The 15,624-nt window shown below is 40.4% G+C and overlaps 1 protein-coding gene across 5 annotated transcripts in view; it reads right to left on the bottom strand.

The window, feature by feature from the left end:
- The window catches only part of LARGE1 (LARGE xylosyl- and glucuronyltransferase 1), a 295,580-nt gene that overhangs the window by 21,234 nt on the left and 258,722 nt on the right, over positions 1–15,624 (bottom strand). For all 5 annotated transcript variants that reach the window (XR_005104338.1, XM_037388143.1, XM_037388141.1 and 2 more), the window contains 2 exons: positions 9,860–10,023; positions 5,165–5,443 (listed from right to left, as the gene is read on the bottom strand). Coding sequence is in view for 4 of the 5 variants with exons in the window: in XM_037388143.1 (XP_037244040.1) it covers positions 5,165–5,443; positions 9,860–10,023 (443 nt within the window). In the remaining variant the exon portion in view is untranslated. The remainder of the gene's footprint in view (positions 1–5,164; positions 5,444–9,859; positions 10,024–15,624) is intronic.

Genomic DNA, 15,624 nt, shown 5'->3' with positions numbered 1-15,624 from the left:
TGCCAGCATCCAGTCTTCATGAATGCTCTTAATGTTCCTTCCCCTTCACATCTTCTTTGAGGGCAGGGGATACTAACATAGGTTCACTTCCAGTGTCCCAGGGTTTCTGGACTCTCTGCAATCTACCAGCCTTGAGTGGTACATCTTTGGGGATTCAGTTCTGGGAAGGAGTATCTAATATTTGCAGTGATGCTCACCCTTTGGGCTTTGCAAGGAAACAGCAGCTACCATTTATGGCTGCTACTCTCTTTTTCTTTGATGGAGACCTCAAAAGTTCCAAGCAAAAATCAAGGCCTTGCTGTGCTTGGCACTGTCAAAGAATAGGAGACAATCCTGCCCAGCCCACCAAAGCCCACAGTTTGAAGCTGAAGTACGTATAGGTATCAAGCCAGGGTAACAGCAGAGACCGTCAGACAGAGCAAGTCGTGTTGAAACTAGTGTTGAACATGACTAATTTTGTAAGATACGGGATGCAAGCACAAAAATTATGTAGGTATCAATAACCGTTTCTGAACACTCCCCATTCTGTCAACTGCAAATTTAATATAGGTGACAATGGCAACTATTGGAAAGAATAGATGACAGTGCCTTCATGAAGAAAACCAAAACACAGAGGGAACAAACCAATACAAGAGTCTGAAATCACTTGCAACTGTCAAAGCTCAACATGAAAAAGTTAGGTAAGAGGAGAGAGGCACAGGTCTGAAAACAAGGTGCCTGTAGCAGATACAGTCAAACACAGAAAACTGGTAGAGGTACTTCAAGAGTGAAATAAAATAGTGGGAAGATCTCTGCAGAAACACTTTCAAGAGGTATGTCAGCATCTGAGGTGCATGTTGGTAAGGTCAAAGTGGAAGAGTTCACCAAAACTGAGCTGGGAGTTGAGACATGCTCAGTCAGGAAGTCCAGCAGCACCCACCTCTGAGCAGAACAACCTGTCTTTTATGTGGAGTAGACAACAAAGGACTAATGTAAGGGGAAGAAGGAACCCATGCTAACATCCAGGAGTTGAACATCAAAGGACAAGAGGGGGCATGTAAATTGTGACAAAGGCAGGGAGGATTTGGTGGAGAAGAAAACACCTCCCATTTTCTTCTGATAACTTGGTTGGTGGTCTGCTCCTCAGATAACCAGCCGAAAATCTAACCTCTTCCTATTGGAACCAAATCTACATTTCAGTGGTGTCACTTTATTTCCTGTTTTGAGTGGACGTGCCATTTGCTGGTTGACTGGTTCTGTGATACTTGGAATAGGAAAAATTTCACTGTTGGTGTTGCAAGATATGTGTAATTTAATGCAGGGAATGCATTTGGCTATTTTGTAAACCAGCACTGCGTAAAAAACCTGCACTATCCTTATGAGGGCTGTTTTTTGGATTCAGTAACATTGGTTCAGATTCCATTTTCCTTTATCTGTCCTTTTTTCCCCAAACCCCAAAATAAGGATATATGATTTTATGAAGAGCTTTCTCTTTGCTAGTGTTGTCCAGGAAACCGTTTCCCAGGAATCTTTGTGTTCAGACCTGATGTATGTCATTCTGACACAGGGAAGGTTGGGTTAAATTTCTAAATCTGTTCATCAACCCTATTTTTCACACAGCATGGAAGAAATTAATCTTAAATCACAAGAGTATCCTCACAGGTTGAATGAACTCCAGCATGTTGATACCATTTTTTTCATCCTCATAGTCCTTTCCAAAAATTAACACACAATTTTCATCCTCATGGGGGTAGATAGTAGTATCATTCCCATTTCTGGAGGATAGATAAGCTCAGACACAGAAGGGTTAGCAAGCTAATCCCAAAGCACTGAATTCAGAAAAAAAAAAAGAAAGAAAAAAAAAAGATTCCATTAATTCAAATTAGCTTCCACTGTCAGGACTCAGTAAGTGTTTAGTTTGAGATCAAGAAATACAATAATCACAGAGCTTGTGGTATGGAGAGCTCAGTCCACTGTTAAATTCATTAGAATGTTATTCCTCCCTGCAAAAGCAACGAATGCATAGTCTACAAAGGCATCCAACAAATAAAAAACAATAGGCACAACACGAGTGCGTCCCTTGCTGAGATGCTGAAGAACAACCAGAAATACTTCACAACTCATGTTGCAGGGGACAGGTATAAAACCTGCAGATAGACAGTGGATGCCAGGTCCCAATTCATGCTGAATGTGTCACTGGAAGTGAAGGGCCTATTTTACACAAATGTGTCAGGAAAGAACTTTAATGCTAGCTGTGACAACCGTAGATAAGCAGCCTGCCTAGTTATTTTATGTCAGAAGAACCTTTAGGATGATCCACACACGTTACTTGAAGCAACCAAAAAGAGACTTTACCACTGCAGCAATGACAAGATGACCTCAGTAACTAATGAGGGAAGGTGACAAAGACTTTGACTTGGCACAGACCATGAAAGTATCTGAGCTTCGTAAACAGGAAATGTTTAAATGATATGCCTTTTTCCTTTTGTACTTCACAGAAGAGTAAGGTAGGTCAAAAAGGGGGTTTGATGGAGATTAAAAGCATTGAAATGGTCTGTCTTAGCTGTGAAAAAGCTCAATTAGCACAAATCTAAGTGCTAGCAACAAATGCCTAGTGGTACAGGTAACCATCAACTTCTCCTTAAAGACTGGCTGTAACCTTTCTCATACAACACCTTCAAAATATGTTGGAAAAGTTTTTCAAAATTCTTTTCTTTCCGAGAATATATTGCCTGTAGAGACGCAATACACAATATATGTAAATCAGCAAACTTGCAGTGAGAGGGACTTGTCTGGCTCATCCTGTACAAAGTGATGCCTGAGACACTATTTCTGTTTGCTTATGGTTGTTCTATCTGAGGAAATGAAGATGAAAATGTCTGTATGCCTCTCTAACAAACAATTGCTGCCAGTCAGATAGATAGCACTAATCAGTTACTTGCAGAGGCGGTGGGAACAGTCAATGCAGAAAGATACAGGGTATCTGTATTTAAAATAATCTCCCTGCACCTCCCTGCTATTTTGCTCAGAAAAATCATTGAAAAAGCAACAAAAGCCTCTAGTCCCCATGCAAAAATCCCTTTTTAAAGAGCTGGTAGTAGCAGATTAGCGATTTTTATATTCCCAGGCAACAGACTCACAGTCAGAGTTAAGGTGGTACGGGCCTCACAGAAGGCTGGTAGAGTAACACAGGGTCTCAGAGGCAACAGCTTTCAGTGTGAATCTCAGGTTTTTTTCTGAAACAGCACCCATGGGTGGCATCACTGTGCATTCAGTTCTATAATACATTATCACCATATTAGAATTATTTCTGTGGTTGTAATATCTCAAGTATATCATGATGCATCATTCTGCCTTCTCTCCCTCCTTTCAGTGCTGGCTCCCATCAGTGCACTGTGAAGCAGCATGGAGGAACAAGTTGCTTTTTCAGTACTACATTCCAGTATCAACAGCTGAACAGATGCTATCCTTACTGTGTCCAGCATCGATCTGAAGAAATGTTACAGTATGCAACACTAACGTCAAAGAACGGAGAAGCTAACAACAACTGTCCCTACGTGTATCTTGAGACAGCTACTGTGTGCAGAGGACAGAATTATTTTGCAGTCCTCATAGCACAAGTCAAAAAGAAGTATCCCTAAAAGTGCAAAATAAGCTGACACGGTGAGATAAAACTTCAATGATGTTATTGAAATCCAGTGTCTTAAAAGCCACAGACTCACATAATCATAGAATAGTTCAGGTTGGAAAGGACCTTTAAAGGTCATCTAGTCCACACACCCTGCTATGAGCAGTGGCATCTTCAACTAGATCAGATTGCTCAGAGCCCTGTTCAAGCTGATCCTGAATGTTTCCAGGGATGGGGCATCTACCACCTCTCTGGGCAACCTCTTCCAGTATTTCAACACCCTCAGTATAAACAACTTCCTCCTTGTATCTTAAAGGTACCCTCCAACACCTGCTAGTTTAAAATCATTAGCCCTTGTCCTATTGCAACAAGCCTTGCTAAGAAGTCTCTCTGCGTCTTTCTTATAAGCCCCCTTTAAGTATTGAAAAGCTGCAATAAGATCTCCCCAGAGCTTTCTCCTAGGCTCAACAACCTCAGCTCTCTCAGCCTTTCTTCATAGGAGAGGCTTCCATCCCTCTGAATAGTGAACTTAACCCTGTACATGGATGCAGAAATTGAAAAAACCAATTAACTCTCCACACAAGGGAGAAATGAGAAGATGCTTACTGAGTTGATACGCCTTTAACAGATCCTCCGTAAGTTTATGATGTCAAAAGGTGTTATTTCCCCTTACATTCCAAAACCATGGGCCTATGGATTGAAAGGGATCACCTACAGGCAGACCATCACTGGAACACTTTGATCAACTTTTACCAAATTAGACCAGAGATGAAAAGGAAAACTGGTCAGGACTAAGGAACTGAAATCCTCCTGTCTGGCCACAGGGTGTCCTCCTTGCTCTATGCTTTGGCCTCAGATGACCAGCCTCTGCAGACCAAAAAGGTCTTTATTAAAAAATAAATAAATAATAATAAAAAAATCAGTTAATGGATCAGATGTCCGTAATTTGTTCAGCCCAACCTGCTCACATTCATTATGATACAATACACACTGAGGTTACTCTTCTCAGTTTCCTTATCCTAATAATTTTGCCTTGACAGGTGCTGGCATTGCAGTCATATTTTTGAGCTGGTAAGACTATCCCCCTCTTTTCAAGATATGGAACTGGATTGAGAGTGTGTCACAGGGACCACAAATTCTGTAGTGTTTTGCATGTTTTTTCTGTCACTAACATTAGGAACCAGCGTTGTTTAGGGAAATTGCCCAGTTCACCTTGCTAATATAGGATGCTTTTGCACATTTAACAATACTTAGTCCAGTTCAATTTTCAAATTGATTCTTCTGCTGCTCTGAGGAATTATTCTGATGGCTAACAGGGCTTACATTTAGACCTGAGTTTTTTCCTTCATAATTTTACTGCTTTACTTCCAGCTTCAGCCCCTTCCTCTACCCTAAAAATTCCTGTGCCTTGCTGGGCACTGTCACATCTTAAACATCTATAAGCTGCCTCTTTCGGTTCTGTTCAAACTGCGTATTTTTGGAAATATGTGGGAAGGATAGGGTGTGGAAGGGCTGCGAATGAGGGTGACAATGGGAATCCCTCCACTATTGATTTACCTGAGGTATTCGTAGAGTCCATACATAGGCAAGAAGTCAATGTCGGATAGAAACATATATGGTGTGCTGATATGCTTCATGGCCACATTCCTTAGCAGATTCACAGGATAGAACTGGCCCTCCTTGTACACAATATGGTAGCCAACATTGTGGCGGCTCATAAGTACTTCTGAGCCTTGGGCGTAGCGCAGAAATTGCTGGGCTTCTGCATCAGAAAGATAGAGTGCCAGGCTGATTGGACCTTCCCAGTGTTTGCAGATGGCTTCAAGCATCTGGAGCCTGAAAGAGGAAGGGTGAGAATAAGAAAAGGCTGTCTCTCTGTCTGGGACTCTGCCTGGGTTCATCTGATCAACTGCAGATATCTAAGTGAGACAGATATGGGTCACTGTATATGCTGTGGAAAGCAATAAATATTTCTACAGTGCAATTAATCTCATCTAAGTTATTGTCTCCTTCTGGACAGACGGACTGCACCCTTGGTAAGCCTATTTCTCTCCGCTGAAAACAACGGAGCCTAAGACAGCCCTAACTCAGATACACACATCTACAGCTCATATAGCTGAAGCCAGGTGAAATCAACACCATCCTTTCTCCCGAAAGCATTCACACTGCAGGAAAACCCACACGGATGATGGGACTTCATCTGATCGGAGCTTTGAGCAGTTGCAGGGATCTGTCCATGTGGATCTACTTACAGGATAGGTGTCTTGTAATCTTAAGCAGTGTCTAGTGCCCAATTCACACTTCAGATCAAGCTGTTTTCACACACTAACATACTATAGCACTCTTCAACAAGCTTGTGGAGGAGAAAGGTGTACAGACCCACAGATCATTTTACCTCCTGTTTAGGAAAACCTTCCCCAAATTTTTACAAGGCAGTTAGTCAGATCTCAAAAGCTGTTAAAAATGATAGGTCAAGGGAATACTGACTCACATGAACATTTACATTGACTAGACTTACTGTTGGGGAAAGGGCAAAAGGATGACACATCAATAGAAAGGGCATTTACTGTGTGTAGGGAGTAAGGACAGAACAAGGGAGAGACATGGCATTGCTGTGGAATAGCAAAAGAACATTTCAGACAAAATCATCATTTAAAGTACTAATTTGAATATGTTTTAGCAGTATCTCAAATTTCATTAAATAATTTTAAAAACAGATTGTTTCAATGTATATTTTTTAAAACCTCCAGCAGTTACAATACTGTTGATGAAAATGACAACAAAAGATCTCATACACAAACATAAATCAAACCTAGCCTGGTCAAAATAATTTAAGCATTTTGGGTAATTTATAGAGAATTGCCTAGAGATTAAGATAATGCCGCCCCAAAATGCAGCAAGGACTGATTACGAAGCCTCTTGAGTTAACACTAAGGGAAATGAACCTATGCAGCCTAGCCAGATATTCTATTAAAAATTAGGAAGAGTAGACTACGCAACATGATTATTTTCTCTCCCTTCCAAATCCACATTACTAGATTTTTCCCATTAATATTTATATAGAACACAGGAAGTTTTTTGCATCATCATAATCAGAGAAAATAATTTCCCTCTCCTACTATCTCCCTAAGCTTTGCAGCAGAATGGAATGATACACTCATACCAGCAAACACACATTCTGATTTAACATTAATAGCTCTTTCCCGCATTTCTGAATGATCATGATGACATCCAAGATGATATAATAATTTTTCCTTAGATATGAGATATTACCTTTACTAGGCTACACCTGGTACATTATTTTCTTTTTATCTATTACTGGAACAAAGGTTATTATCAGCCTGAAACATATGGCCGAATTAGAAAAAGAAATCGATAAAAAAGATCTAAAAAGCATGTGAAGGCTTTAGGCTTTCGATTGTACAAATAATAAATAGAAAAAAATATTTTTTTGTTGTTGTTTGCCTTTTTCTACATAGGGGAAACCTATTAATTAGGATACTCCAATTCATCAGCACTTACAATTTAGGGCAGCCATTTAAAAAGGGAATACTTGCCTAGCAAGAAATGCAGCAAAATGCCTTTTGAGGAGTCCACACAGTGGACAAATGGCATACATAACCTGAAAAGCTTTGCAGGCATTATCAGGTGTGCCACTTAAATAAGTTAGTTAAGTGAGAACTGGGTTTTGCTGGTATAAATCCCCAGCTGGACAGCTTAGGGCCCCTCAGAATACTCCATTTTGTGATGTCGTTCCCACTGACAGGCCCCACTTCCACGAGTTTGATGCAGGGACCGCTGGGTGATGCTCCATAACCTGCTCTCTGTCGGTTGTTACAATAGTCTCCTTTGATCATAAAACTCAGAATTACAGGTTTCTAAGCACAACGTGACCAAGTTATTTTGGGTTTGGTTAGCAGTCCTGAGGAATGCATTCTCTTAAGGACTCTAGAGAAAATAAATACACTGCTGTACTGCATAATAATGAGGTCATCCTTTAGTTGGTAAATTTTTTAAAGGTCTGTTTCAGTCAAGTGTGTTTTGGTGCAATTCAATTGTTTTGTGAGATTCTTTGTTTTCACTTTTCTTCTGAAGAATACTTTACCCATTTACAACTCATTCTCACCCAGACTTCAAGTGCCATAATGTTAATTGTGTCCTTCCTTGTCCACCTGATCTCAGGTTTTTGTCACTCCCACTCTGACCTCCAGCCCCAGGTAAATACCATGCCTTTAAAAAGCCAAAACACATGCATGAAAACCACCGTGATGCAACCAAGTCATTACGAGGAGACCAGTACAAAAGGTGACAATTAACCAGTAAGGAACAACACGGAATGAAGCCTGTCTCAAAGCTTCTATCTAAAGACAGCAACGGGAACTCCCAGACTGCACCCCTCATCCATTCTGCAAACCTGTCATGGCAGCCTCATCTCCGACAGGACTATAACTGGAGACACTGGGAGCTTCTTTTTCACCTTTCCTCATCTCGGATGATCATTTGAAAGAATAATGCAGGAATGTAGCTTATAGCACTTTGTTTATGTACATGTCATGTTACATCTGAGACACTATTCTTATATGTCTACCGCTATGCTGGAGGGAGTTTAATAAAAGTGGTTTTAAGATGGAAAAAAAAAAGGCAGTAACTGAAAGACATGAAAGAAAACAAAAGCAGCTAAACAGTTCTTTGGTATGATATTATTTATTGATTTTAGCTGGAAGAAAGTATTTCCAACTCAAATCAATAATTTATAGCAACACACCAACGAAGTAGGGAAGATTTTTCCTGCACAGTATCAGGATGGCAGTTCTTCCTGAATAAAAATGTGTGGTTCTGTCTATCAATAAAAACATGTGCCCCAGTGAGGATCCAGAAAGGGAAACAGATGCTCAGACTTTGCATCAGTGCCAGTGAATCAGCACTAAGCCCCAGCTCATTCTTTTGAATTAAATTCTGGGGGGAAAATATACCATGCGTACATACCAGCTTTACTAATTTACTGTGGCACTCGCTCAGGGTCTGGGTTAATTTATTTCTTTAGTTTTTTACTCAAAGGTATGTGAACACTTAAGAAATGTCTCCTCAATTAAAAATCAATAGAGCAGACATTGATGTGCATAGCAAATCATAATACAATGTGCAGGATGCAGTGCTGAGGCACTGGTGAAACAGAATAACCCCCATTTGTTTGTGTTTATTTTTCAAACAGGCTGTAAATGTTTTGTTGATCTGAATTCCTCTGACCCTCCTGGAATACCGCAAACCTTCCACTGGTGTGGCAGTGGTGGTATTCATGGGTTATGTTGTATTCTGTATGTGCTCCACTAAATGAAATACCAGTTTCTGGCTAATATTCATGGAGTTCTGACCTGTTTTGTAACCCACTCTGATAGCAGTAACTACAAAGTTTGGACTAGATTCCAGCTGAGAAGCAGGAGGAAAGGATACTGACAATTCAAAATTTCACTGAGCTGGCAGATCTGGACTGCACTTTCAGAGCTTCTGAAAAACGACAACTAATTGCAGTAGTGGGAATCAGAAAGGTGCAGGTGAAACTTGTCATGAAACGGATTATTTTTCCCAAACCAAATACTAGTTAAATTCCACTTTACATCAGAACTGAAAGTTGAAAAGAGTTAAACTAGAAATGTTATTCTGAAAGTCAACATTTGTATAAAACTGCAATAACTCTGCTCAAAATGAGATTTTTCATTTCACACTAACACATAAAAAACCCAGAATTTCAATTTTCAAGTTCTCAATTTGAAACTAAAATGTTTAGTTTTGATTTTCACCATAAGAAAAATCACTAATTGAAGTTTTCTTCAAGGAAAATGCCAATGAAAACAAACCTAACATTGCCTAATGAGGAAATACAGTGTAAGAACTTGGTCAGCTACATCTGCTTGCCTAAGTACATTACAAACATCTCCTGTTATTTCTAAGTTGCCGCAAAACTCAATAAACTAATAATGCCTGACAATCCTGATAAGTAAGGACCCCTGCAGTTCCAGTATTCAGCCTCTCATAAACTCCAAACACTGGTGTGCACTGCAGAGCTGAAGTCTGGATGCATGTGTGATAGCTACATGTGCTATGGCTCCTGATTCAAGAAAGGTCTTACAGTACAACATGCAAGTTTCTACAAAAGCGCGCTTTTTCTCTCCCCAAAGCATTACATAGCTGGATTTCTCTGTAAGAAAATATTCATTGTCTCAGGCTTTCAGACAAGCAAAAGATCTTCCCTACCTGTCCATTGAAAGTTGAGCCACCAGTGTTACATCGGTATTGTCGGATGCAGGCTCGTATTCATAATGTAGAAAATACAAATGAGTGCGATGGACGGTGAAACGTTCTCGACGAAATTCATAGCATAAGTCATCCTCATCCAGCTCAGACAGCTGTTTCTGGAGCTGTAAGGAAAGAGCAGGACAACATAAAGAGAAGTTCTTTATAAGTATTTTAGCAAATCAGAGTGAACAAGGAGGTTGGGAACATGCAGCATGATGCAACAGGGATGGGAAGCAGGACATACAGAATAGCATGGTTTTCCCAAGCCTGGCTCCTGCAAGTTGCTGGACAAGAGATTAGATGAAAGCACTTGCAAGTAAATTGATAAAGCAGACAGACCATTGTATTATGGTCTATATATTGTATATATTATCTGTATTACATACTTTCAACATCCAGTATAGCAATGAAACAGTGAACAATCACAAGTTTAATAATCGCCAAGTTTCAGAGTTAATGCACCAGTGTGATGTATAATGTCATTCCTTATTACAAGCAGTGTTTCAAACTACTTGTAGACATAGAGCTCCAGTAGACAAGACTCAGAAGCAGATTAAGCTTCTACGCGCTGGACTGAGCAATTCCTGCTCTGCTGCCTCTGTTGGAGAGCAGTAAGTGCTGCTAGCAGCATGTACAGACAGCTGGAGAAGTAACACCTTTAACTGATCATTATTCCTCTTGAGATTTATGGATCTGCACCAGTTCTTTCAACTGCAGCGGTGCCAGACTTAAGTCTACACTTTTAACAGGATTTATGCTTCTGGATGCCTAGTTTGAGAAATCCAAAGGACGGCAGATTAAGAGAACAGGTATTTTTTTGACTCCCTTGGAAACCAAGCCCCTTCAAAGTCAGAACGGTCATCTCGAAGCAATCCAACCCTGAGCCACATAGACTTGTACGTTTAACAGTATAAAAGTTTAGCTTTGGGCAAAAGAAGAAGAGAAAAATTGACCAAATGTCTACGCAGCTGACTAATTCCATGCCTGAACTACATTATTTTAAAGTCAAACATCTGGCTAGATTATTTAAAATTAATTAGAAGGAAAAATCAGTCACACCTGCTGTAAAATGTACTACAAAATGTAATGAAGATAAACTGTATATATGGTCTTAACATGTCAGAGTTGTGTTTGTGTTGCTCTAAAATACAGGTTATTAATAAAGGTATAATTTTAATATTTCTTAGAAGCACCCTGTAAGAAGAATACAATAGCATATTTATCAGTAAATAAGAAAAGTATTTGTTTTATAGGAATTTTACAAGCTGGATAAAAATCACAGTACACTTCAAAACTGTTTCATGCAACAAACAGGTTATTGAATTACAGACATTCATTTAGGTTTAAAAATCTCTTCTTTTTTGTCCTGTTCAGAACGACTTAAAGTAATAGTTTCACCACCCTCAAGAAAAAGAAAAAAAAAAAAAAAAAAAGGACAATGTAGGTATTTCTTGTTCTAATAGTATGTTAAGAAGAAGGGCTGTTGTTCTTGGAACTATAAGCATAACGGTTGCCTTCAACAATAATGCTTACAGCTGAATGTTTCCTGTGAAGGCTGAAGGAATAATACCTGATGTTTTCCTGTACATCACTCTATAATCATCTTCTTGTGAATAATGGAAATAGCTCCTTTGATTTCAATGAGTTTTGGATCAGGCTCTCATTCTTCTGTGCTATTGTTCTGCACAGATCTTAAAACATCCCTCAAGAGAGACTGCTTTTAGAAAGACAAGAGTCCGAATCTTGACAAATCTTTACTCAGGCAAAACTTCTATTGAAATCAAGATCTCATTTGGTGGAATAGAAATCACCAGTTGTTCTATGTATTCTTGGAAGTTTCACTCATTCTGCTTTACAAATCATCATTCAGCTGAGCCTGTATTTTATTTTCCTAATCACATTCAAACAATATTTGAATTAAGCCAAATATTTACAACAATGACTAGAAAGAATACTGTATCTTTCTGTGTGTTCCTTGAAAAGAGACATTAGTATGACCTTGACAGAATTATCAAGGAGGTGATTGAAATTTAAATGGTTAAAACAATAGCAAAGCACATTTCGGGGGTACCTTGCTATCCTGCTGTATGTATAAATGACCAGGCTAGTTTATAGCTGTACAAAGGCTATTAACCAGGCAGTCACTGAATGATTTATCATATTACATTTGCGTTGCAAGCTAAGAGGGCATAAATGCTTAATCATGAGTTAAAGGATAACATTTGGGGCTGAATTATGACTTTGTGCTACAGAGCCCAGGGTGGGGGAAGAGGAGGAGACACAGCCTCTCGGAGGCCCCGGTATTTTGATGGTGTAACTCACCAAGTCACAGAGTTGGTGATGGAGGTGAAGGAGAGCAGCAGACAGCAGAAGACCCCTTCTGCTACAGGGAAAGAGAAATCTTGCTCTTCCCGCTGCAATTCATAGTCAGGATTTTGCCTCTGTCCCGTCAGGCTTTTTCTGAGCCTGCAGCTATCCTTACAGCCTGCGAGGTTCTCCCTGGCATGTCCTATGACTCATGCTCAGGACTGTATGTAGTGTTTGGACCCAAGAAAAAGAGATGGCTGTGTCCATACCCCTTGGAGAGAGCAGTCCCCAGAAGGACTGTGGGCATGGTGCCCTCTGGCTGTCCCCTTGCTTCTGCCTCCAGCACTCTCCACCTGAGTGCAGGCAGGCTGCCAGCAGGAAGCCCAAGCACAGGCTGTCTGAAAGCCCTGGCTAACGTGTGGGCATCAGTTGGCAGGATGAGACACACAGCTCCATCAGCACTCCGCAGGAATGCTTGCACAATCCTTGCCTGCTTGTACCATGAGCCTGAACTACCAGGCAGCCTTAGGAACCATGCTCTGCAAGCTGGGCAAACAGCTGACTTAATGGGTGCTCCTTCGGACAGGACCACCAGCACAGGACAGGCTGTGATCCGGCCTGGAACACTGTCACTGTGCATGTGGCAAGCAGCCATAAGGACGAGCCTTAAGGATGGGCCTACCCTGCAGTGGTGAGGCAACAGGCAGTGGAATGCAATAGCATGTGAGTATCCATATGAAAACTCCTCTCCTACTGGAAGCAATGCTGGACATGCCAGGCACTCTGGATTTGGTCCAGCAAAATCTATAAGCTCACAAGCTATCTCACTGAAGCTAAATGCACAACGTGGACAAACTATCAGGACCAATAGCTGGCTGCTACACAGTTTTATGCAGTTTAAGAGCCCCTCTCTCTCTTTGTTCCCCTCATTCATATATAACATACAGATACCCATGCCCCAGTATCCCATATACATATAAAGGCTGCTTCCTCTTTACTATGAGACACATACAACCTATAAATACATATTGCATACAGTCATATGCCATTTTTTACACACATACTTAAAATGAAGAATGTTAAAAGGTGCACGACATTCAAAAGACAGGGAATTGTCTAAGACAGACACACATATACCCTTAAATTTATCTCTGAGTTATCCGGTATTATTTTTCAGTTACATGACCACATAGAATTTCTCCAATGATATAATCTTATCTACAGCATGCATATTGTGTGGATCCATTATTTACAGTCAAAGAACTTATAGCTTGGTTTAAGGTTTGCTCCCACATGTATTCTTGAAAAGGTGGATTTATAATGGGAATGCTGACAGACCTGTGCAAACAGATGCTTACCTAAACACAGTGCACCATCAAAACGAGGACCTTATTATCAGCTGGATTTGATAAAAGAATGTCATCCCCATTACAGACCCCTCCATTATGCTTATAACAATATGTCTAACATACAGCAAAGACTTTTCAACCTTAGAGTGACAGCATGTATTCTCATAAGTGAGCACCTGCTTAGCATAAGATTCACTGTTTCTACAAGATTTTCAATGCTAAGGCTACTTGCCACTGAGCATGTGGGAAATGTCACCTCTAGGAACCACTCTCACAGTTAAAAAATATATTCTTTTCAGACTGTGTATGGTAGATGTTCTCTTAGGAAATACTGTAGTGGGAAACAAGTGCTTTCATTAGCATGATTATTTTACTTGTTTCAGAAATAAAAAGGCAGCCATGGCACGCATAATGCCAAACCAGAGCGACAAATGATAAAAAAATATATATGCTAAGTTGTCACAGCACTCTCAAAACTAGCCAGCTGGAACAAGGTCTTTTACCATCACATACCAACATACTCTCCATGCCAGTCCCTCTGCTGCCTTCTCCTGGTCTCTCCTCATCTAGGGCACATGTTCTCTTTTCTCTCTGCTTCTTCCTCCTCGGCTGCTCCCGCTTTGTTGGCTGTCCAACCTCTTAACAGAACCAGCCACAGCTGCACCTTGTCTACATCAGCCAACCCACCGCCCCTGAAGCCAGCCCACACCTGCACATTATCAATGCTAATTAACCCAGCTTCATTCCTCTACACTAAGTTACTTCTCTGGGCAACCAGCTGTGGCAGGTGATCAGACTTCATCTCAGGAAACATAGTTTTTGAAGCTAGGCTGGCCAGAGGGGACAGCAGTATAATTCACCTAAGTTTTCACCAGATGGGCAAAAGATATGCTCCTGGCTCAAATGTCAGCTCTTTCTCTGAGGTATACAGTATTTCCATGAAGAGGTCATCGGAGCCTGTGGTGTATGCAACCCCCTCAAGCTTTTCCCCATGACTCACTTTAAAAGAAGGGGCATACCAACATGACACCCCCCCAAAAAAAACCCAAACAAACAAACAACTAAATAAAAAAAATCCCAGTCCACATATCTCCCATCTAGCAGTAATATAAGCAGTTGAAGGTGGTATAATGACAACTTTGAGGCAACCAACAGGATGGACTACCAGCTCAGCATTTACTAACAATAATAGTTATAATAATAGAAACACCACAGCTGGGGAAGTCAGGATTTCACCTCAAAACTGCCATACACCATCTGTTACTACTAGAGAAAGACTGTCATGAAAAATAGTAACTTTAAATCCCAGTCCTACAAATGATGCAGTATTCTGAAATTCTGCAGGAGCAAAGGGTACTCAGAGCATCAGTCTGACTGTAGGTTCTTTGCCTTGATATTGACTTGGAAGCTCCCTTTTGAGGTTTAGTTTAGATACTAGGAAAAACTTCTTCACTGAAAGGGTGGTCAAGCATTGGAACAGGCTGCCCAGGGATGTGGTGGAATGATAACCCATGAAGTGTTACCACATAGATGTGGCACATGGTTTAGTGGTGGACTTGGCAGTTCTGGGTTAATGGTTGGACCTGATGACCTTAAAAGGTCTTTTCCAACCTAAACAATCCTATGATTCTATGATTCTATTTTTAGACATTCAAAAATGCTAAATTTCTTAGCAGAGTTGATATTATGTAGTACATTGCTAGCATCTCCTGCTTTTCTGGAGGATGTTAGAAGCTGGTATGCACAGCCATTTACTAATATTAAGAAACTCTGGTTTTGCACAAGAAAGTAAACACATAAAACCACACATTTAATACACACCTAAGCAAGTGTTTTCAGGGAGAACTACATTTTTTTACCCTGTATCTTTGTATTGTTGATTTGAAAATCTGAAAACAAAAATCTGGAGAGAATTTTTTCCTGTGTTTTCTGAAAGTGTTCTCCAATGGGAATCTACTGTCCTTTTCTTAAACTGAGTGATATCAGTGATAAACTTCCCACTGATCTTGCTCTGGGCTTTGGATCAGGACACAGGCTTCACTAATAGGGAACACCCCATTCAACCTT

Source organism: Falco rusticolus, chromosome 5, assembly GCF_015220075.1.
Source record: "Falco rusticolus isolate bFalRus1 chromosome 5, bFalRus1.pri, whole genome shotgun sequence".
Classification (NCBI taxonomy): Eukaryota; Metazoa; Chordata; class Aves; order Falconiformes; family Falconidae; genus Falco; species Falco rusticolus.
This window is presented reverse-complemented; position numbering and strand designations above follow the sequence as displayed.